The sequence below is a fragment of the Rhinolophus ferrumequinum genome (assembly GCF_004115265.2).
Source record: "Rhinolophus ferrumequinum isolate MPI-CBG mRhiFer1 chromosome 5 unlocalized genomic scaffold, mRhiFer1_v1.p scaffold_110_arrow_ctg1, whole genome shotgun sequence".
In the NCBI taxonomy this organism is placed as follows: Eukaryota; Metazoa; Chordata; class Mammalia; order Chiroptera; family Rhinolophidae; genus Rhinolophus; species Rhinolophus ferrumequinum.
In genome coordinates this window covers 7,688,857-7,712,021 of record NW_022680355.1, presented here as the reverse complement: position 1 = coordinate 7,712,021, position 23,165 = coordinate 7,688,857, and the positions used below count along the sequence as shown (strand labels likewise).

General features: G+C 40.4%; 1 protein-coding gene across 1 annotated transcript in view; it reads left to right on the top strand.

Moving 5' to 3' along the window:
• PIP4K2A (phosphatidylinositol-5-phosphate 4-kinase type 2 alpha) overlaps positions 1–23,165 on the top strand; it is a 150,713-nt gene that overhangs the window by 78,325 nt on the left and 49,223 nt on the right. The window contains exons 2-3 of the mRNA XM_033100702.1: positions 9,454–9,551; positions 11,208–11,304. Coding sequence (XP_032956593.1) covers positions 9,454–9,551; positions 11,208–11,304 — 195 coding nt within the window. The remainder of the gene's footprint in view (positions 1–9,453; positions 9,552–11,207; positions 11,305–23,165) is intronic.

Here is a 23,165-nt window from a genome sequence, read left to right as displayed (position 1 = left end):
ACGTTGAGTTATGCATTACAGTTTTTTTCCCATTGGGTCTTTACTGGTCTTGAATCCTTTGTGTTCATCGTGCCCAGGTTTATCACCCACTGTATTTTTATTATTGAATCGTGTTTTAAAATGTGCATTCATATTTAAGTGGTAGGAATGTTGTTTGGGAGATAAAGTAAGCCTTCTTCAGTCTTCATCTTGAGATTTCGAAGGATAAATGGGCTTTTTAAGATAATTCCCACTCTTGCCGTCTCCCATTTTGCCCCAGTCTCGATGGACTAGCTGCCATGAGCAGCTCTGCCCAGCAGCTCTCATTCAGCCTTTGTACCCAGCAGCCACCCTGTAGCTTCCCAGGCTGGATGCTTCCTATTTCTTCTCAACATGGTCTAATTTGTAATGAATTGTCTATTCTAATCAGATTAAATATCTCAGTGTCTACTACATGTGAGAGTTTTCTTTTGCTGTTGTTTTTTCTTTGGTCCTTTTTGTGTATGCTTGGCTGAAGGAAAGCCAATTACTAATTATGTATTAGTCTGGGAATGTAGTATTTAGGATGAATATATCTGAATTAATTAAGCGCCATTAATAATGCCTCACAATTTATGAACATATTCTTTACTTAAGATTATATGGATTCGTGAAGTTTATTTTTTCAATGTCTCTGTGTGAAATGGCTTTGTGGGAACACCTCTGTATGTCTTAATTTCAGAACCATTATAGGCTGGGTCTTACTTATTTATTCCTTGTCCAATACCTATTTATTATGCTCATTTTTGCATTTTCATTGCAAACTCTGATTTCTTGTCAGTTTGAATTTAGTGTTACATCTGCAGGAATAACACTCATTGCAGTTAGCAGATCTAAAGCCAACGCCCCCACTCCCACCACACACACACACAAATACACACACACACACACACACACACATGTTTTACAGTGTTGGAGGGAACTTGAATGGAATAGAAATGTAAATGTTTTGCTGAAGATATGAATCAAGATACGTTTTCTGAGTTGGGCCGTATAGTATTTTAAAAGGAAAAATCTGGATAAATTTTATTGTACTATGTGTGAATCATTTTTATTAAAGGAAAGCATGGACAATTTGCTTTAATAAATAATTGCTTTGGAAATCAATTTTATATATTTCATTGATATTGTTCATAATTCATTAAGATTTAATGGAGCTGTGAGGAATATTTATTTTCCCTTTTTTGAAATGACAAGGAATATCAGAGAAATTGTAACTTTTCAGAGATACAGGTCTTTGCAAATTTAAATTGCACTTATTCAAATCACAGCTGACATACTTGCAGTAGACCATGTTGTACATTCAATTAAATATGCCTTTAATCATTTATTCTAAACATCTAGTTAATTACTCCTTTTTAAAAAGAGGAATGCTTTAGAAGTTTTTAACACAACGAAGACTTAAATTTGAGGTGTACATTCATGAAGTTTCCTGTGCATCTTACCTCATAGGCTTTCAGAAGCTCCAAATGATCTTGGAGTCAGCCAGTCCCACTGCCTGAGTTTTATATTTGAGGTAACTCAAGTGAGTTGTCTGACAGAGGAAGACTTAGGCTGGATTAGTTTACCTACTCTCACTATTAGCCTCAATTTCCTGGAAAATGGGGATAACAATAGTTCCTACTCCATTTGGTAGTAAAGATCACATAGGATACTTTGTCTAAGGGTTTAATGTGATGCTTGGCAGGTGTCTACCAAGTGTTGGCAGCAAGATGAATGTATTAACGTGAGTTAAGATCAAAGTAAGCCTGGACCCCAGTCCTTCCTATCCTTCCCTCCTTCACCACCCTCATGTCAATCAACAGCCTCCCCTCTACACACACTCGCCCTCTCACCTCTCCTCCCAACTCGAATTATAATACAATCAGGAACATTTGGGCCCCTTGTACTAAACCTGTTACCCTACCCCCATGCCCTTGTGTGTTTTGATGACAACAAAACTTCTTTATTGTATGTCTTATGTTGGGCCCCACAGCTATCCACATTGATGCCAACTGGCTAAGCCGAAAGGCAGAGCTGGTCCACACCTGTCTGTTTTGGGGGTGCCTGGTGGGAAGGTGCCTAAATAGGAAGAAGAGGCCCAGCCCACAGCCTCTGCAAGGGTGTATTAATGACACTTCTATGATCATGAGCTCGATAGGGCTGTCAGCACAAATAGAAAATGAAAAACTATTTGCCAAAGTGGTCTGACAACTAGTACTTCACAAGCATAAAGTGGTATTACACTTTTTAGTGAGAGTTGGTTAAATATTTGCAACTGGAGGGAACCTTAAATGTGGCCTTAATAACAGAAGTAGTGCTTTCAGTTTATAGTTTAATTAACCTAATACAGTTTTAATAAACTCCAAAAGCACTTTTATCTCCATAAATTAAAAGGTATTTGGATTTCATGATGCATGCTTATTCCTGTGTTGGGGTGAGTTATTCTTTTCTTCAAAGTAGTAATGGTTAACACAAATTGTTTTGTTTCCTTTCGTGAATATTATGTAGTTTATATAAATATATATATATTTGTGTTTCCTATGTAATTATCTATAAAGAAAGACAGAAAGAAAAGTATAAACTGTTTGTTAAAATACTGACAATGACAGATGTAAACTAATGATGATAAACTACTGTTAGTTTAGCAATTTTGAGGTGGGCCGTATAGAATGATTAGGCTAGGTAAAATGCCAGGCTAATAAATTAAAATTTCCTCAAATTGAAGACTTTGAAATTAAAGAAATTTGTCCTGAAATCATAAAGTTCACAACCCCTAGCCCTTTGTGGAATGTAGAAATTAACAAATAGGATTAACTCAACCTTTTTCAAGATGATGGATCACTGCCATTACCTGCATCACTCATGAATGTGAACTAGAGACAAGGATACATTCCAGTTTGTGTGATGTCCACGTAATAGGCTAACGGAGAGATTTATCCAGGAAGTGAAAGGGCCTTTTATTTAGTGGGCAGCACTATAATTAATACATTTTGGTAAAACTGATAAATGACAGATGAGCCCCATATACAGCAAAATAAAACATGTTTATAGCAAAAATAATATAGGCGCTCATGGATACATTATTGAAAAATACTGTTTACTAATAAAAAGTTTCTTTGAAGTGGTAGATCCTCTGGTTGGTGAAGTGTTCGTTTACATGTCATGAGCTCTAGCTACTCACCTGACCAAGAGGTTTGGGAGGAATAATTTGGAAGGGTGGGGGAGAGAAACCCAAAGGAAATGTGAATGAAAGGCAATGGAAGAAAGATAAAGTGCCGGTGAAGTAGATTATATAACTTTGTATCAAACTACTGCGCGATTATAACGGTATAGATATATCAGAATACACTGTAATCTGCACAATGAGAAAATAAGACTGTAGAATCTCTAAGGTTCTCTCTTAATTTCATCACCTGTGACTCCCTGTAAATTAAGGTGTGAGCGTAATCATCTTTGATTTCTCATCTCTTTTCTCCTCTAGTAACAAGGGCCAGACATTCTCTACTTCCTGGGCGCTCTGATTTTTTGAAGATGGGACTTGTAGAAATAACTAAATGTGTGTGTTTTCCAGATATTTAAATGAAACACGAGTCACATCTCTCCACCTGACAAGAGCCACATGGGTTTCACCTCTGCCAGAAGCCCTGGCCCTATTACAGTGCGCTCCCTGTTGAGTTCCTGTGGCACTTACTATCTCATGCTGCTTCGTATTTCACTTTGTGTATATGCTGGCCCATCAAATATAGGGGAAAACTCTTTATGGTCAGGAATAGTATTTTGTATTGAATTTCCATTTCCAAGTGATTATCCTGGAATTAGTTCCACTGCTCTTTATGGCACACTCAACTAGCAAAAACCTCACATCTGACCCCAACCATCCTGTCCTCTGCACCTGCACCCTGAGCCTGACTCTGCTGGAATGTCACTCCTATAAATTCACCATTCCACCTCTGCCCAAATCCCAGCCTTATTTGTTTCTTCCAGCTTGTTCTCCCACATTCTGCAGTCACTTTTCAAGTTCTCCGTGTCCTCTATAAGCCCCTGAGCCACCCAGCCTGCCTCTCACTCCCACCCAGAGCATGGCCATGGCTCCAACTTCCCAGAGAGAATTGGAGCCAGTGAACGGGAACTGCTGTCTTCCCTCAGTCAGATTCTGCCCCTTTCTTCTCGTGCACAGTGCCTGTCCCTTTTCCCTGTGCGGTTAGAGGAGCTGCCTCCCCAGTGCCCTGCCCTTCCTGCTTGCTTTGCATTCCCTCCCCTCCCCCTTTCTCAGGAAGTGCTGTGGAAAGCAAAGCTCTTCTTTCTCAGGCCCACCCTCGATCCTCATCGTCTTCATGTCTCCCCTCTCGTTCACGTCCAGACTTAAAATCTAGACGGACACGGTGTCTGCGTGCTCTCACCTCGCCTGCTCTCCTCAGCTGACTCCAGGCTGGTGGGCACTGCTCTGCTCCGTCACTCCAACGTCACCAAAGACCTCCATTTAGTTCAGTCCAGCGGACGTCTCCAATCACCCCACCTGGCTTCTCAGGAGCATTCAGCACTGTCTGTCCCATCAGTTCCCTCATGTCCATGAGGTGACCCTATGCCTTCAGTTCTCCCTCGCAGTTCTTCCCTTTCTCCTTTGCTGGATCATCCTCCTTTTCCAACTGGTAACCGTTGGCGTTCTCCAAGATGCCTCTACGCCCTCCAGTCCTCCATTGTGTTCATTCTCCAGTCTAGCGCCTTCACTGCTGAGAAATAACTAATGTCTTATACACAGATACGCATAATTCTATCCCTTCCCCAGACTCCCCTGGGGTCTTCTGACCCACATGTTCAACTGCCTACCTGACATCAACACTTGTAATGTCTCGGGAGCACGTCAAATTTAACAAGTTCAAAACTGAAGTTTTCTCTTAAACCACTCTATCTCAGTAAAATCATGGTCCCTCCTGTCATGCAAACCTGTTTTACCTCCTCAGTATCTCTAGAATGTATTTCCTTCACCTCGGCTGGCTGCCTCCACCCCTGCCAGGCTAGCATCCTCTCATGAGTTCCCCGGGAGCCTCCCTCAGGCCTCTTAGGCTAATGCTCAGCTCCATCCCATTGTGTGCCCTCCAGATTTCTGCCCTCCTACCACTTTCCCCTTTCATTTCCCCTGGGATGCTCCCTCCTACCACAGGCCCTTTGCACCTATCACCCTACTTCCTGGAACCCCTCTCCACCTGCCTTCTCCTGCTCTAGTCCAACTCCTCCGTCAGTCATCACCAACCTAGTCCATGCCTCTGTCATGCTTGCTCGTAGCCTGATGGCCTTCCCCCTCCTGACACTTGTCACTGTTGGAATGTTACATGTGTGCAATTCTTCAGTTAATGTGTGTACCCCTCTATAAGCATCAAGAGGGTGAACACTGGTGTTCGAGCAGTCCCCAACCCAGAGGGGACACTCACACATTGTACTCATGAAAGGATGGGGGTGAGCGTGTATCAATACGGGAAATGCTCAGATTACACATTCCATCTTGGCTGAGATGGAACATTTTTCAGAGCAGGAACTATAAAGCAAAAAGGATTCAAAGAGTTTCTCTTTCCCTACTTCCAAATTGGATTTTGCTTTCTTTGTAATCACTTGAAGCATAGATGTGATAAAAGAAATTATTTATTATATTCTCTTGAACTCGTTTCTATATAAGTTAATGAAAGCAATATGAAGTCAATGACTCCTTATCTTTTCTTTACCACTCTGTAAACATTTTTACATGCTTTTCCAACATTTTTATTTCCATGAAATATTGAAAAATAAATTTTCATCAAGCTTCGTTCTAATTGTGCTTATTGTCACAGACTTGGTTTTTAGTTCTGATTCTCTCTTTTTATTTAAACTTTGATATTCCAGTGATAGTATAAAGATATATAAATTTAAATTTTTCATAAATATATTCTGAGAATTATTTAATATTGTAAGATACTTGAGTAAACTGAATGGGCGAGAGTATATGATTTTAAATTAGTGTCGAGTTTTATTAAATGGCAATTTCATACATTTTTATACAGCATAACATGAGGAGATTTTAATTAATATAGAACAGGCTAAGAGTGATGCCTGATTAAGTTATTGTAATAATTTGATAGGAAGAGATTTGTACATTGGCCTTGCACAAATGCAGCTGATAGTTATACCAAGAAAAACACTTGCAGGGAAAGCTGGTATAGATCATAAGTATTTATGAGTTAAGGATTAATTTGTGGTTGTAATTAAGGTATTTTCGGGATGAATATAAAGTAGTGATAGATTAGAATCCGTTACAATGCATTTTGAGGTATTATCTTATTCCATAATTAGATGATATCATTTGCTGTTTTAAGCATCTGCCACCATTTATATTCGTGCTTCCCAAACTGTGCCAAGGTGCCTTAGGGCACTGCAGCAAATTCCACAGGAGTGCCACAGATTATTTTAAAATTCATAGGGCACCTTGGTAATGCTCAACATCTGTAAGACACTGTGCAAACTGTTAGCTCGAGGGAATTCACAATTTCAACTTAGATTGTACTACTTTCCTTTAAATGACATGGTATCTTCAGGAAGCTGGATTCTCAGCAGTTGTGCAGAAAAAGCAAAAGCACCCTCGAAAATCAAAGTGGATCAGGAAATGAGCGTGGTGGTGTCCAATCTGATCATAAGGTTTGGGAATTTGTGCAGTACCCAACATAACCTTATTATATACTAATTAGTGTACGTTTTAATTGTTATATTAATCAATATATAAATAAATGTGTCTATATTTTTATAAAACATATCTGGTAGTTTGCATATATGTTTTTCATAGTTTTTTTAAAAATTATTAAAGTACTTAATTATTAGAACAGGCAATTTTTTTGACATGATTTCAAAAATCAAAAGCGTAAGAAGGAACACAGTGAGAAGTTCCCCATCTGGGTTGATGGCAGTCCCATCCTGCCAATTGCTCAGGCCAAAGCCTCTGAGTGGGTCGTGGCTTCTGTCTTGCTCACACCCCACATTCACTACTACAGGAAATCATGTTGGCTCTACTTTCAAAATACATGCAGAATCTGACTCCTAGCCATACTGTTGTCTGGTCGAAAGAGGCTATTGCTACAGTTCCTAGTACTACGATTACTAATTTAGTGAAAGAATATGAAGTTGATTATGCCTTCACTATACTACTACTACTTATTAATACTGACCTCCCTACTTCTTTACTTATGCCCACTGTACCCCTCACCACTCCCCCCGCCCCACCACCAAGGAATCTTTTTAAACACAAAGTTAAGTGATAGCATCATTCTACCACCCAGAACCTGCGATAGCACACATATCGCTGGGAGGAAAAGCCAGTCTTTCCAGTGATCTGCAAGGTACTACAGGACCTGCTTTTGCTTAACTCTCTGATCTCAGTTCTTACTATTTCTCCCCATACTAGTTGGCTCCAACCACACTGGTCTCCTTGTTCCAAGCAGACCAGGCATGCCCCTGCCCTAGGGCGTTTGCACTGGCATGCTAAATCCCTTATCTCTTTCTAACTTTGACCTACCCTAACCCATCCTATTTTAAATATCCCAGTGACACCCCCCCCCCCAACCCATGCACTGTGAGACTTTTCCTAGCCCTTTTATCTTGCTCTTTTTCTTTTTTCCATAGCTTTCCAACATAGTGAATAATTTACTTCTAACAGAGTTTACTAAGTTTATTCTTTTATTTTCTGACTCTTCCCACAAAAATATAAGCTCCAGGAGGACAGGCACCTTAATCTGTTTTGTTCAACAAAATATCTGAAGCAACTAGAACAATATTTGGTAATAACAGGTGTACAGCAAATATCATTCTTAATTTTTTATCTATTTGAACTATCAATGAAAGCATTTTCCAAACTTTCTCTGTAATGATGGATTGTCCATTCTCCCTGTGGTCTGAACAGTGTTTGCTCTGTTTTCAAGCTAATTAGGTACTTATAAAATATGAATCCTATCTACCTTGCTAACTGAAACTTTTATCATTATGTACAGACTTTCTTTATCCTTAATAATGCTTTTGCCTCAGAGTTATTAGTGTATCTAATATTAGTAATGTTAAGCTAGCTTTTCAATAATTTTAGTACTATTTAATATATTTTTTCTTTCCCTTAATTCATTTTGACAATCTTTATTTTTAACTGCTAGTCTTTTTATACTTATTGTAATTATATATAGATCCAGATTTGTTTCTATCATTTGCTTTCTATTTGTTCCACTTTTGCGTGCTTAATTTTTTCTTCTTACTTGATTTATTTTCTTTTAAAAAATAGGTTTTATTTGTATTTTTACTATTTGTTCTCTTCTAATTATGGGGAGGTTATGTACAATTTCTATTCTTTTAATGTTTGCCTCCAAAATTTTACCTTAATACTTAGTCTAAAGTGAACATCTTGTACACCCGAAACTAATATAAAATAATATTGGACGTTAACTATAATGGAAAATTTAAAAAAAAGAAAGTAAGTAAAGTTGACATCTTAAGTCTCCTGAACAATACCTGAACACTGTAACTCTGTTCTTCTGTTTCCCAACTTACACGCTGTTGCTATTAAGTGTTTATTTCTGGCCTTTTTAATCCCATAAATTAAGCATTATTATTTATATAGGCAGTGTTTACTTGTGTTTATCTGCATATTCACCAGTTTATTTGTTTACTGTTTATTTGTTTGTATCTCAGATGTTCCACACATATTTACTTTCTTTCTGAAGCATATTGTTAGAGTGTAAATATGTAATATGCTTTGAAAGCTTATAAGTTCCTTAAGTGAGGTCTGTTATAGGTAAATTCTCAGTTTATATGAAAAAGCTTTTATTTTGCTTCCTTTTTTTGAAAGGCAGTTTTGATGAATACACACATATACACACACACACACACACACCATATATATTTGATGTGTATTTTTTCCAACACCACGAAGCAATTAACTCAACTGTGACACTGTCTTCCAGAAGATAGCATCAGATCCCACAGGTTAAGGGATCCTTCCCATAAGACTCTTCAGAGGCCAATCTTCAAATCTTAAGTCCAGGTTGTTTCTTGTGGTTCTTACTGACCAGCTATAAATTGGAGGTAACCAAGACAGTGTCCTCAGGTTCAATTAACTTGCTAGAGTGGCTCATGGAGAAACGTTTATTCACAACTACCAGTTTATCATAAAGAATATTATAAGGAATCCAGATGAAGAGGTACACAGGGCAAGGCCCAGAAGGGTGCAGAGCCCAGGAGTTTCTGTCGCCATGGCTCTGGGGTGCACCACCCTCCTGGCATGCCTTCACCAACATGGAAGGTCATCAACTTTTGTTCAAGAGTTTTTGTAGTGCTTCTTCTTCTCCAGCATCCTCCTTCCCCATCCCTGAGGTTAGTGGGTCGGGCTGAAAGTTCCAAGCACTTCCCACCTAGAGAGTAATAACCTATGCCATTTATTTTATATTTTTCTAGATCAATGAACTGAGCCATGTTCAAATCCCTGTGATGTTGATGCCAGATGACTTCAAAGCCTACTCAAAGATAAAGGTGGACAATCACCTTTTTAACAAGTAAGTACAATTACGACCTTTTCTAGAACTGATATGTCTGCCAAGAGTATGTTTTTTTGTGAATTTCTATAATCACATTATTTTTCAATGGGTGGGAGTAAAGTTTTGCTGATGAAGTTAATCCTGTGATAAACATAACCATCTGTCATTTTCAGAAAAGCGACAGCAGGCCCTCTTGGGTAATATCCTTTTACCATATGGCATATTGTTCTCTATGAATATCTTATATGTTAAAAGTGATATTCTCATTACAATTTAAATGCTTCAAGCTGTAAAGTGCTAGGATTTTTTTAATAGCTATGGACCTCATCTATCTTACACAAAACTCTCCTAATGATTACTTTACGAACAGAAATGACAACTTCATAGAAAAATAAAGAATTAAGGTGCGTTTTCATAACACATCACTGGATGCCATGTTGGACATTGAGAATATTTCTCCTTCATTTGAATGTCATTGTACACGTCATTAGGGAGCACTATATGTGTTAGGAAGTCCACTGAGAGACAGAGATACAGGGATGTATAAGAAATGGCCCCTCCCTCATAGGGTTCACATCGGGAGGGTGAAAACTGACACATGTACAAATTACTATAATTTGGTGTGCAAACTACCACAATGAGGTGTGTGTGAGAGAGACGGAGAGAAAGAGAGAGAGAGAACACAAAAGAGGAAGCAATTCTGAAGGAGTAGAATGAGCCTCAAAGAGATCCCTCCTACATGAGGACCAATTGTGAAATTTCTTAACGGGGCCATTTTTCTAACATGAAGCTAGTGTGTTAATTCTTCTCAAACTACTGTTTAGAGGTTGACCCTTTGAAAGGACTTGTACTATGTGAATTTGAATGTGAAATTTATATAAAACGAAATAGGTTGTTCAGGAAGTGAGAGAGTCTTGTTCTGTAAACTTGTATCAGCAAGTAATGGAGACGCCTGTGCGGGCGCTGTTTGCGGCTCGCTGTGCTGCCTTTTCCTAACTCACCACAGTTTTGCTTTTCCTTCACCGTTTTGCTCAGCAAGGTGCCTTCCCTTTGCACCTCCTTTTCTTTGGAAAAGCAGCTGTAGAAGGTGGGCAGGATAAAAAAGGTCATATACGCCGATTGCTGCTAGGTGGTGAGAGGACACAAGTGTGATCAGTCTGTCCCTTCTGTCCCCTGGATCTTACCGTGGGTTGTACAGTTGACGTTCACAATAGGGGTTTGAATTACGTGTGCCCATTTAAGGTGGAGTTTTAAAATAAATACGTACAGTAACGTAATGTGTTTTCTCTTCCTTATGATCTTAATAACATTTTCTTTTCTCTAGCTTATTTAATTGTGAGAATATAGTATATAATACATATAACATACACAATATGTGTTAATTGACTATGTTATCAGTAAGGCTTCTGAGCAAGCGTAGGCTATAGGCTATTAGTAGTTAAGTTTTGTGGGGAGTCAAAGGTTATATGTGGATATTCAACTGCATGTGTGGGGGTCAGCACCCATGTGTTGTTCAGGGTCAGCAGCAGTTGGTTGTCACAAGCCCCTTTGTGCCCTCTGTGCGTAGGGAACTCCAAGCACTTCTTTGGCTACTGATAGAACTGGATGGTGGGAGTTTCAAGTGTGGTGATCCCTTTGTACATGTGAGCTTTATTCCACACTATACTGTTTCAGAGAAAACATGCCGAGCCATTTCAAGTTTAAGGAGTACTGCCCGATGGTTTTCCGAAACCTGCGGGAGAGGTTTGGAATCGATGATCAGGACTTCCAGGTGAGTTGCTTTTGTAACGTTTGCTTCAAATGGGCTTCATTGTGCCTTTTGCTCTGTGAAATACGATTTATTAATACAGTTTTGTCATTACCAGTACGTATATGACAGTAGTTTTGATTTTATAGATTAATTTTCAATGTTCTTTCTGAAATAATGAGTTCTTTCATTTTGGGACCTGTCTACAATATGACTTCATTAGTCGGTAGGACAAGAAGTTATTCTTTGGGAAAAGAGCAGACAAGTGAGACTTTTATATAACACTCTCACTTCCAGGTGAGGGTGTTCTGCCTCTTTTTGATTGATGCCGTGAATGTGCCACCAGCCTGTGCAAATGTCTATGTGTGTGTTGAATGCGCATTTCCTGTATTTATAGCGGCCACTTAGAAATCAGAGAAATGTTTTTGTTTTTGCTGATCTGCTGCTTTTCAAATTGGCCAATCGAGATTCTCACTCGCAGTATCTTTGTCAGAGGCCACACATATTCACTCCAATGCTGCGTGGTACGGTGGCTGCAGCACCGCTGTCGCCACCAGCAGCCCACCTCTCCCGAGAATGGCTCTGTAGAGCACCACCATGGAAAAAGGTGCACTGCTGCTTTTCTCCCCATATGTTCCTGGTTCTCAGTTTTAACTTTTAAAATTGACATCATGGTGCTGTCATATCTGCTGATCCACAGTCATTCTCCCAAGAAAGAACCTGACATCGGTTACCCGATTTTCATTTGGCCAGCCAGATTCAGAAAAGCCAAGGATTTTCTTTGTAAGCAGAAATCTGTGTTAAGAGATGCAAGGGCTATTTTTGGTTTTTTTATGACAGTCTATTCATTTTATTGAGTTCTGATTTACAATAAATCCCTTCAGATCTAGCAAACCCTTGATCTCATTTGCCCTAAATGGGAAATCTTAATTGATCCTGCATTAGGTGCCATGTTGCCTCCCTGGGTGACCTCATAAGTTAAGTATTAGCACAGCTTACCCTGTATTTTCCCTGAACGATTAGGCTCTCCGAGGCAAATTGAGCTTAGTTAATACACTTTCCTAAAGACTTGGGCCACACCACCCTGCCCTGCCTCAATGTTGAAACCTTCCAAGAATTTCTCCCATGCCATCTAGGACTGAGAAGCCTCCCAGCTGCCATGTTTTGAAAAAGCAATGCTGGCCAGGCTGCAGGTGACATTCCCTCCTCGGTTGTTGGGGCTCAGGTGTCCAGGGAGGTCCAGGTTCTGAGCAGAGTGCGCCCGGGGAGGGCTGAGGGGAAGTGTCACAAGGAGGATGTGGGCGCTCCGTTTGCTTTTAAAAAGTGCGGTGGAGCCAACAACGCTCAGGTTTGACCTTCATGTGTCAGAGAGAAAGAACTCAGACTTGCAACTGAGGCTGAAAAGAATAAGTCACTTTTAAAGAATACATTTTTGGAATAGTAAAAATGGTTTGTATAAAATAAAGAGGAATAATTCCTGATTGTTAAAGAACTGTTACTACATTTAAAGAGGCCATACTAAAATAAACAGAGTACTTTAAAAGGAGTGAACAGCTGGTAATTTTGATGTCCTAAGATCTGTGGCTGACTCTCTCGTGCTAAACTGAAATATGTTCCTTTCTTGGTTCCCCTCTTTTTTTTTTTTTTTTTTAAATAAAACTACTCTGGCATTTCACAGAAACTGACTTTAAAGAGCCTAAGCAACAGGATCTTGTTAGATTCCTCAATTCATTACCAAAATGAAGACCTTGTATTTCTTCTTATAATCAGCCCTGTTAAATGAGTCCCAAAAAGGGGCCCATTGAATCCCAAGTTCTGCACTCTAGCATTTTTTTAATTTCCTAAAATGACCAATTTTAATTTCCTAAAATGACCAACTTAGTTGCTGAAATACTAAGGCATGAGCCCATGTTCTTTCCCTTTCCCTCCCTAAAACCAAAACCATGTAAGTTGGTCTTGAAGGAAGCACAAATTGCTGAGAACCAACTTTGCAGGCAAATAGGCCAGTGGAAGGCGACTCACACGCCCTCATGGGCAGGTCTCTTACGCTCTTAGCGTGAGCAGCATAGAGGAGAGCCAGTGTGAATACAGTGAATCCCGGGAACTCCACTCCTGTGCTCTGGTACTTTTGGCGTTTAAATTGCTGCTTTCTCCTTGGCAACTGTATTTCTATTTAGAAAAGAAAAAGGTGGGTGTTCAAAGTAACTTTAGTAAACCACAGAGGTACTGGTTTCCCTCCCCAGGCCTACGTCCAATGTCTGTACCTCTTAAACAACCGTCAACAGAGGCAGGACCCCTGAGTTTACTTTACACCGAAAACAAGATCGTAAATGTGGGGCTCAACACATTTTGTTGGCTTCTTGGTTTGGAGAAAAGGAGGAAGCTGTGCCAAGGCTGGCTCTGGGTTCATGCCTTGAGGGTCCCTGCACAGGCGGGTGAAGGCGGAAGCGCTGTGGTCCTTTGCAGGCTGCAGAGGGACTAGGCCAGGACCGGGGTTCTCCTCGTCTCAGCTGCTTGGCACCTCCACTACTACCCAGTTGTTTCATTCATCATGGCCAGAACAAGTAATAGGTATCAGTTGACACATGTAGTACCAAATTCCCAATCTGGTTTGAAAAGTGGGATCAGTGACCTGGTGTCTCGTCATCTATTGGAGGCCCTGGATTGATCGCTCAAGGGGACCAGGCCTCATGCTGCTTTGCCTTGCTGTGTTTATTTTTCTGAAGCACTTGCATGTTGGACTAGCAGCTTTATATCAATGTGGCGATAAGGAGCTCCATTGTCTAGTTCATTTAGGATTCAAACCTTCACATTAAGTCACATGGATAAATGGTGTCCACTGGCCTTGTGTGTGCAAATTCCTTTTTGCTGCACCTGAAAAAAGTCAGTACTGATCACTCCGATAAAAGCAGAACATTGTACTTAGCCTGCCTCACTGACTTCTATCAGTGAACTTAAACTTCTTAAAGGAAACTGAAAAGCAGTCCTGCTAACCCCATAAACATTTGCATCTTTCCTTTGGTTTTGATTTCTTGAATTTCTTTCAAAGATAAAACTTTCGTTCCTTGCTGTTAAAGACAAATTCAAGCAATAGTTCTAGAATATTCATCATTGATAACTGTGTCGCCTACCAAACCTGCGTGTGTGCGCGCACGCTCGTCCGGTGCTTCCAGATTCAGAACTTTCTGCAGTTTATTAGTGCTTGTTAAAATTACTTCATTGGTTTGTAATGTGATCATTGTTGAATTATGTTCTTCTGATCATTGCTGGGCCAATGTGACTTCCCATTACCACACTTTAAAGATAAGATGTCTTTCAAGAGGACTGATCCCATGGAGTCCTCCACTGTTGGTGCAGTTCTGATTCTGCCATCACCATAAGCTCTGGTCCTCCTTAGGTCAGGGATTTCATGCACAATTATCAACTCAGTGTGTGTTTATTTGCACCTACTGCAAGTCAGGCTCTGTGCTGGACATTGTAGGAACTGCAGGAGAGAAGAAAGAGTGAAGGAATTCCTTTTTTTTATTTTTTTATTTATTACATGCCGGATTCTATATTAGATGCTAATGAGATTGACAGAAACCCAGACATCCTGATTTTCAAAGTTCTTCAAGAAAATCTGCTTTCCAGTCTCTCAGAGAAACAGACCCTCATAACAGGCCCCAGGAAGTTAAAGGAAGGCTTTAGTTACAGTTTCTGAGCTGTGGGAATGGGTTGCCCACCAGAAACCAAGAAGTTATGCAGGACGGAGATGAAGCAGTTAAACCTAAATACACCCCGTAATTGAAACCCAGACCTCTTGTTCTTTTTGGAGGATAATATCAGGTTTACTTTTACCCGACAGCATCTCCTGAATTAGAATCCCTCATTATTCACATTTGATGCATTTTCTTCTTTGTATTTGTAACAGAGAATTCTAATTTTAAAATAATTAATTTTAAAAGCTAGTGTTTTAAACTTTTGATGGTCTTGTTCCAGGTTTAAAAATAAAATTTTTAAAATGTTAACACCCTTAGAGAACACTAAACTTTGGGGGAAAAAAATCTGCCAGTATCTCTAGAATATAGTCACCATGTTTTCCAATGCAGATTTCCCCAATATAATTTAAACTGTCTGAGGGCAGGTATTGAATCTAGCTTGCTTCCCGGGCTGCAGGCTCAGAATAAGTGGGCCTGGGCAGCCACTTCAGAAATACTTGTGGGAGGAAGGGAGGAAGGGCTGAGGGGGGCATTCCAAGAGAAGTGAGCCTTCTGGGCCAAAACAAGGAGGCCAAGAAGCTCAGGAAAGTGTGAAGCAACTGGAAGGTGGCGGGATTGTGGGAGATATCTCTTAGTAGTAGCTTGTTGGCTCTTGGGTTGGCTCAGCCTGCGCTTAGAAAGTTTCTCCTCGTACTTGTTGGCCTCACAGGTTAGCTACTGTGAGCCTCCTGAACATCGATTGGAAGCCCTGCCTGGGCTGAAAACCAGAGGAGCTGCGCTCTGATTGGACAGGCTCTTGAGAGACCTTCCGGAAAACTCAGCCCATCAGTATCATCCGCTTTTTCTTGTGCTTTTTCTGCTCCTTCTTATGAGTTGAACCAATGACTGTCCCCACCACAGACTGCTCCCCTCCCCACACGTGGGACTCAGGCTTCCTGTTTTACCTGCATTTTCCTGCCCCTGCACCCATTTTGGGTGGTGATTTGTGATTTTCAACCAAGAGCTGCCACAGGGAGCTCCTGTCCGGGTTAAAAGCCACATTCGTTCCTTATGAGCCTGGGCCAGGTTTCTGGCATTGTCATCTCAGTCAAGTAGCAACTGAGATTTTTTTAAAGGACATCTCATGGCGTTCTGTGAAGTTACTGCAAGTCTGCTGCTTTCGCTGCTGCTCATTACCTTTCACTTTTGTGTTCTTTTCTGAGAAGTTGTTTCATTATTGATAAGTGTTAAATTGCTCTGTGACTTGCTCCTCTCCATTCAACACCTGGGATCACAGCTCAGACTTTCTTTGAAATCCCCCAAGAGCTTAACACAGGGCTTTGAACACAGTGGGCACTTAATAAATCCTTGATGATGATGTTTGAGTTCGCATGTTGGTTTTCACCTCCCTGATGAGGTCAGGGGACCATCTGTGCTCGCTCAGACAGGTCCAATGCAAACCCAGAAAACAGCCTTGTCTGGGCAATCACTCCCAGCTCCTGGGCCATGTGATTTCAGGCATGAAATCATAACCCTGAGTTGTCAGAGGGCAGCATTTGGCTTCCAGATTCCTAGTCTGAAACAGGTAGCCTGAGTTAGGAAGAAGAATATTTTCTCGGGAGTTGGGAGGCTAGTTTGAGTCCTGGATCTTCAGTGACTGACGCTGTTACTTGATACAGTCACTTGGCCCTGGAAGGTCTTTGTTTTCTCATCGGGAAATGAGGGAGAAGGACGTGATGGTCTCCAAGGCCCATCAGCTGTGAAATCTCTGAATCTATTACCAAGTCACTATGAGTAGATGACTGTCACATAGGTTCTCACACACAGTATTGACAGGTTCCCTTTGTAAGGTGGTGACTTTTACGCATTTGAGCATGGCAGCATTGCTTTTTAAGTGGCCTTTCTGTTGACTAAAATAAAAACTTTTCATTCATGATCTTTAGCAGAAACACAAACTCATATCAAAATGGGGGAAAAAAGAATGTATATAAGACTATATGAGTAGTTCAAGAGAATTAAACATTCAAAATGCTTGGGTATTTAAAAATGTCCCGGGGACCATATGGTTACTAAATCATGACATTTTTATGGGAGGTGTGTAAGATTGGTGGTAAGAATGAGCTAATTAAATTGACCTTTAAATATCCTCCACCCTTCTGGAGGCCTCACTAATCCGGGACCCCCCACTGCAAAAATAAACATCTTCAGTGCAGACTTTTAGAGGAGTGGAAAGGAAGGATAGCACCATTAATCCCTTTCTTTAGGGAAAGAACAATAAATTTCCAATTATAAATGTAAGAAGGCCATTGAAGAGTGAGCTTCATCTCTCATTATTTCTTTTATTTCCTGTTGAGGGCTACATGGCCCCGGAGTTCAAACACAGCTGTTGAGATGTGAGAGAGGGTATATTGTAAGACCAGTAATGGATTTGGCTATGGGAAATGGAAGTGCTGAAAAATAAGTTTACTTACCAAGTGACAAGACAGACAAAAATGGACTAAATTGTCAGGTTTTTACCTGCCCTTCATCTGATAGCTTTGCCTTACAACTTCAACTTTTTTTTGTCAAACAGTTTATTTGATTCCCCAACTCCCCAGCGTGCCTTGGAGCATCCTAAGAAGCGGCTTCGGGGACCATAACATGTCCACTGCAGTGGACTGAGTATAGAGCCCCCAGAATGTCACCACACTCACGCAGAGACAGTCCAGGATCTACAGTTGGCACAGTGGGTCACTTCAGGGTGATGAGTGTGCTCAGGGGACTTGCAAGAAGAAGGTTTGGGCTAGTCACAAATACCTGTGTCCTGTATGATTGCATTTGTATGAAATGGCCAGAATAGGTAAACATGTGTAAGACAGAAAGCAGATTAGTGGTTTACCATTAGGCGGCTGGAGGAAGAATGGAAGTGATTGCTAATGGGTACGGGTTTTTTTTCTTTTTCCTTTTTTTATTATAGTGACATACAATATTATTTTAGTTTCAGGTGTACAACGTAGTGATTTGACATTTACGTACCTTACCATATGATCACCACGATAAGTCTAGTAACTATCACCGTGCAAAGTTATTACGATATTATTGACAGTATTACCTGAGCTGTACATTCGGAATATGGCTTATTTGTTTTATAACTGAAAGTTTGTACCTCTTAATTCCCTTCACCTTTTTCATCCATCTCCCGACCCCTTTCCTCTGTGGCAACCATCAGTTCTCGGTTTCTTTGAGTTTGTTTCTGCTTTGTTTTGTTAAATGTGTCTTTTTGAAGTGATGAAAATATTCTAAAATTCATCGTGGTACTGGTTGTTCAATGTTGTAAATATGCTAAAGCCATAGATTTGTAAAATTTAAATTGGTGGATTGTGTGGTATGTGAATCATATGTCAGTAAAGCCATTAAGGAAGAAGAATGTTTGGAGTTTAAGATTAGTTTATATTCAATTTGAGACTTTTTTCCCTCCACCATTGAGTTGGCTCTTTTTCTTGAGGGTAGGGGGTTATGATAACAGTATTTTCAGTTCAAAAATGTGAATTTAAGGAATTACGTAGTATTTAATATGAGACTATCAAATGTGTAGAAGAAAAGGGTAGCCAAAGAATAGAGCATATCTTTTGCAGTTTGTTTCCATTTATCATTAGATTTTTCTCCCCAAACTAACAGCAATTCATTGTCCATTTCCTGTGACTGCAGTAACTATTACTGAGTACCAGTTAGTAGAGCAAGAAGGAAACCTAGAGACCATTAAGTCCAACTGTCTTTACTTGCAGATGATCAGATAACAGAGTTAGGGGTGGGGGTGGGGGATCGTTGAGGGGTCTCATTGCCCTTGACTGGACCTCTGACTCATCCTGTTTCTGCCACACATGCTGAGACTGGAAAACCTGAAAAGAAAAGAAAGGTAGTAAAGGCAGGCTGCTACTGCCGACTGTGGGCAGTGAAGGCAACAAGACACTAGATCAGATTTCCAGTACGCCTGCATTTTAAAGTTGAATTAAAGTCTTTTAAGGCTCCGCATTGAATGGGATTGTGGATTTTGTGGTCGCTCCACAGGTTACACAAATGACTTCTCAGACTGTCAGTTCCCAGGTTGCTTTTCTAAACCTCCATCTCTTTCCTCAAGCCCTTGGTCTCATTCAGCCAGTTCCTGCTCCACCCTCTCCCCCTATCCCTCCCCTCCAAGCTCCCACCTCACCACCACCCCCACTCCTCCATCCCTGCTCTCCCCTGAACCTCAAGGTAGCAGAGGCCACACCTTGGGCTCCCCTTCCCTCCTCCCTCTGAGGAGGGAGTCCTCCACTTCCTTCCCCTTGAACTACTTCCATTACAGAGTTGTCCCACCCCTCTGTCATCCCACTTTCCCTTTGACTGGAGAGAATGCTGGGGGTGAGCAGGGCCCAGGATAGAACTTCTGTGTAAAATATTTTAAATACTCTTAAAAGTAGTTATTATTGAGAGCTGTAGAAAATAACCTGTAAAAGTGATTGGGGGGAAAAAATGTATAGCTGTTAATTTTTACTGGGTACAAACCAGAGGCTTGGCCAGAATGGACGAATTCATTCTACAAGTCCTTCTTTATTTTTAATTTACCAATTTATAGCATAATTTGTTAATATTGATCTGCACCTCTCATTATCTTCTAAGTTGGAATTTGCTTTTTATAATAATAGCCACAATTTATTGAGTGCTATTATATTCCAGCCACTATTATAAAAATTCTCCATTAGCTAATTAAACCCCCAAACATTATTATTATTATTATTCTCATCATTATTACCTTTCGACAGATATGGAAACTAAGGCACAAAGAGCTGAAATGACTTGTCCAAAGTCATACAGTCTTGACTTCTAAAGCTCCCACGTCTAATGCCATGCTCTGCTATCTATCTTGATCATTAATACTATTTGAAACTTGAAAGGTCATCAGGCCCTGGCTTTTGGCAATATGAGCCTGAGAAAATATGAATAAACTAAATAAAAGTATAAATAAACTAAACACAGAGAGATGGTTTTGATGTTGAGAACGTTCTGTGAGTGTATACTTAGTGAGTTTGTGAATGTGTTCTCTTCTGACAGCTCCTAGACTTGGGAAGGCTTATGAGGACATTTCCAAAGACCAGTGGAAGATTTCATGCATTGAATAAGCCCTGGATTGACTTTGTATTGTGTTGTGACTTTGACCCCAAATATCCACAGAGCACTTGTTTTGCACATTCACACTTTTGAACTGAGAGGTTCAGAATCCCAGATTTTGAATTTAAAAAAAAAATGCCATTACAGAACATATAACACTCTGAGTTTTGTCCATGACAAGGAATTTGTTTCCTAATGAGAATAGATCTCTCCACACCCTAGGTAGTTTTCATTGGGGAATTTTATCTGGCAGCTTTCTCATCAACACAGATTTGTAGGTAGGGGCAAGGGTTCCTGAAAGTGAACATTTTACTTTGGAAATGGGAATCATCTGGAAGATGACTAATGCAACCCTATAAATGGGGCATTTTAGGCCATTGGTTGAATCAGGTCTTCATCTCAGAACTGGCCTTTTACGTTAGGGTGCTTAAGATGAGAAATCATTTTTAGAAATGTTGCCTTCAGCTAGACCTTCTTTCTTCCATGCAAACCTTGTCCAAACTTGCAAATTTTGTCTTAACTTCTTTTTCTCTGTCCCCTCCCCCAACTCCCTCTCCCCCAATTAGTATTATAGAGAGTATCCCAGAATTCATCATTCCCAGTGTAAAATTTACGCCTTTCAGCCTTGGCATTCTTTCCTAAGAAAACCATAGAGTTTTCAGCATGGAAAGATGGAGGATGGGACAATCTTCTAAAGGTAAAAGCCAGTGACCCAAAGAGAATGAAAACCTCCAGTTATTCTGAGAACATGTGAATTAATTAAAACAGACATGATGAACTGTGCCACATGGTCAGAAATGTGAAGAATTCTTAGGATTGACATTGTCACGGGATTGTAAGAAATCCTGAGTGTAAGGCCTCTTTCAGCCCTGTCTTTGTGCCACATGATTGTCTGATTCTAAAGCCCCAGGCTCAGCAGCTCATAGTTTTCCTGTCCTAAAGGCTTGTTCCTAAGACACACATCTGTCTCTTGCCCTGAGAGAAGATGACTCCTATTCCTAGCCGCTTCAGGTAAAGTCAGGTAATGAACAGTCCTAGAATGAGTCAACACAGATTTGTACACGCATTAATGAAAGCGTAAATCAACAACTCTGGACTGCATTAGCACTGACACTGTTCTTGATATTTTCACACATTTTTTTTTTTTTTTTTTGGCAAAATTGAAAACATAAGGAGAGGTTTGGTTTTTTGCCAGTTGGCTCAGGCTCTAAATTGTGATTAGAAGGTATTTGTCACCACAGAAAACTACATATCCACAATCTCATAATGCCCACCACACTCTCAGGCCCAGGCAGGGTGGCGACAGTGGCAGGAAGGATGGAGGCCGACTGCCCTGGGCGAGGCCCCTGGGAGGGCCTCCACATACACCATCCCACTGGGCTGTTCACGAACTGAGACAGGCAAGTCATGGCAACTCTCTGGTCTTTCTTTTCTGATCTGTAAATTGAGTGGTTTGGAATAATCTCCAAGGTTGATTGTAATTGTCATACTCTTTGATTATGAGAATTATTTACACATACAGGGACCCCAAGGAGTGAACGTCACTGCGCCACGCTCTGTTTCTTCTCAGGGCTTTCTCCTCTTGGCCTCCCAAGTGTGTCCAAGCATCCCATATGATGCTGTGGTTCATTTTTCCTTTGTGACAGTACAAAGCACACGGAGAGATTTCAATATTCAGTTTCACTAGACAGTGGACTGTTTTTAGGACCCTCGGTAAGGACTTCCAATACATAGCAATGACCGCCTTTCCTTAACTCATCTTCTCGTTCTCACGGGAGTTGTCCGAGTACATCCGGAATCTCTGAAGTATTATTTTCATGCCGCTCTAAGAACTAGTGTCACTGTCCCTTTAAGTTTGGCCCTGATGTCCTAAACCCTCATCGTGCCCCCGCTGAGATGATGTTCGTGCTGTCTTCTGACTGGACTGTTGTTGGGAAACATCGAATCACCTTCCAAGGCCTGTGCTTTCCAGCATTTCCTAGAGTAGCATGCCGTGTCATCAAGTAAATACATTTTTAGAGTTATAAAAGGTCTGAGGTGGAAATCTAATTCAGTCTACCCTTCTCCCCTGGGCTTATTCTCTGTCACTTTACAGACCAGAAACTAAGGCACAGTTGGCTATGACATACATCTCCAAGGGATAATGAGTGGCAAAGCGTGTTCTGGGTCCCAGACCAGCACTCTGCCATTACACAGTACTGCCTTTTCACATAAGCAAACGAGCACTTCTACCTTATTTCAAAGGCTACAAAAAAAAAAAAATAAAAAAAAATATATATGATTATGATGTTAAGTAATAGCAAACATTTAGTCTTGTCTTTGTAAATTGCCCTTTTTGGTTACCTGAAAGGAACTGTTAGGCAGGAGCCATAGGCACATTACTTGACTCCATTGTACTCCATTTTCGTTATCTTCAAGTAAGAAAATGCACCTGGCTTTCCTATCTCACAGGAATGTTGTGAAAATAAGTAGGAAGTAATGAGTTGGATTCTTCCAGGCCTTAGAATCATTTCAAGGAGCATGCATTTTGTGTACTTACTTTTCTGGTTTTTCTGCTTGTCCAAGGCTTTCAGTAAATTTGATTCATATGTTCTTATGTTCATAGTGATCATAAAAGATATGTTTTAAATTTTGATTAAGTCTATGTCCCTGACTTTACTGATTATCTGAAAATGAAGAGCCTTAAAAAAAAAAAAAATCCTTCCACACACTGGAAGTAGACATTGTGGATTGGGACCACTCATTTGATTATTGAAAAACTGAGTTGCCGCAGAATCCAGATTAGAATTTGTAAGGTGTTGTATCCCAGGATTAAGACTTGACCGGTATCCTAATGCAAAGTCTATAATAAATAATTAGCAATGTCTTTCAAACTGAAGGGACACACAAAGAATTTGGAATGAGGTAGCATGTGAGCCGAGGCATTACGGCGTCCCTTGACTCTGCAGTTCCAGCCCTGTGCCTTATAAATGCATACATTGCCTTGAACGTAGTACTATTACACATTTCTTTAATGAACTAACACAGTGAATGCAATGAATTATTATTCTTCACTGTAAGGTTTCCCATTTAAACCAGAGT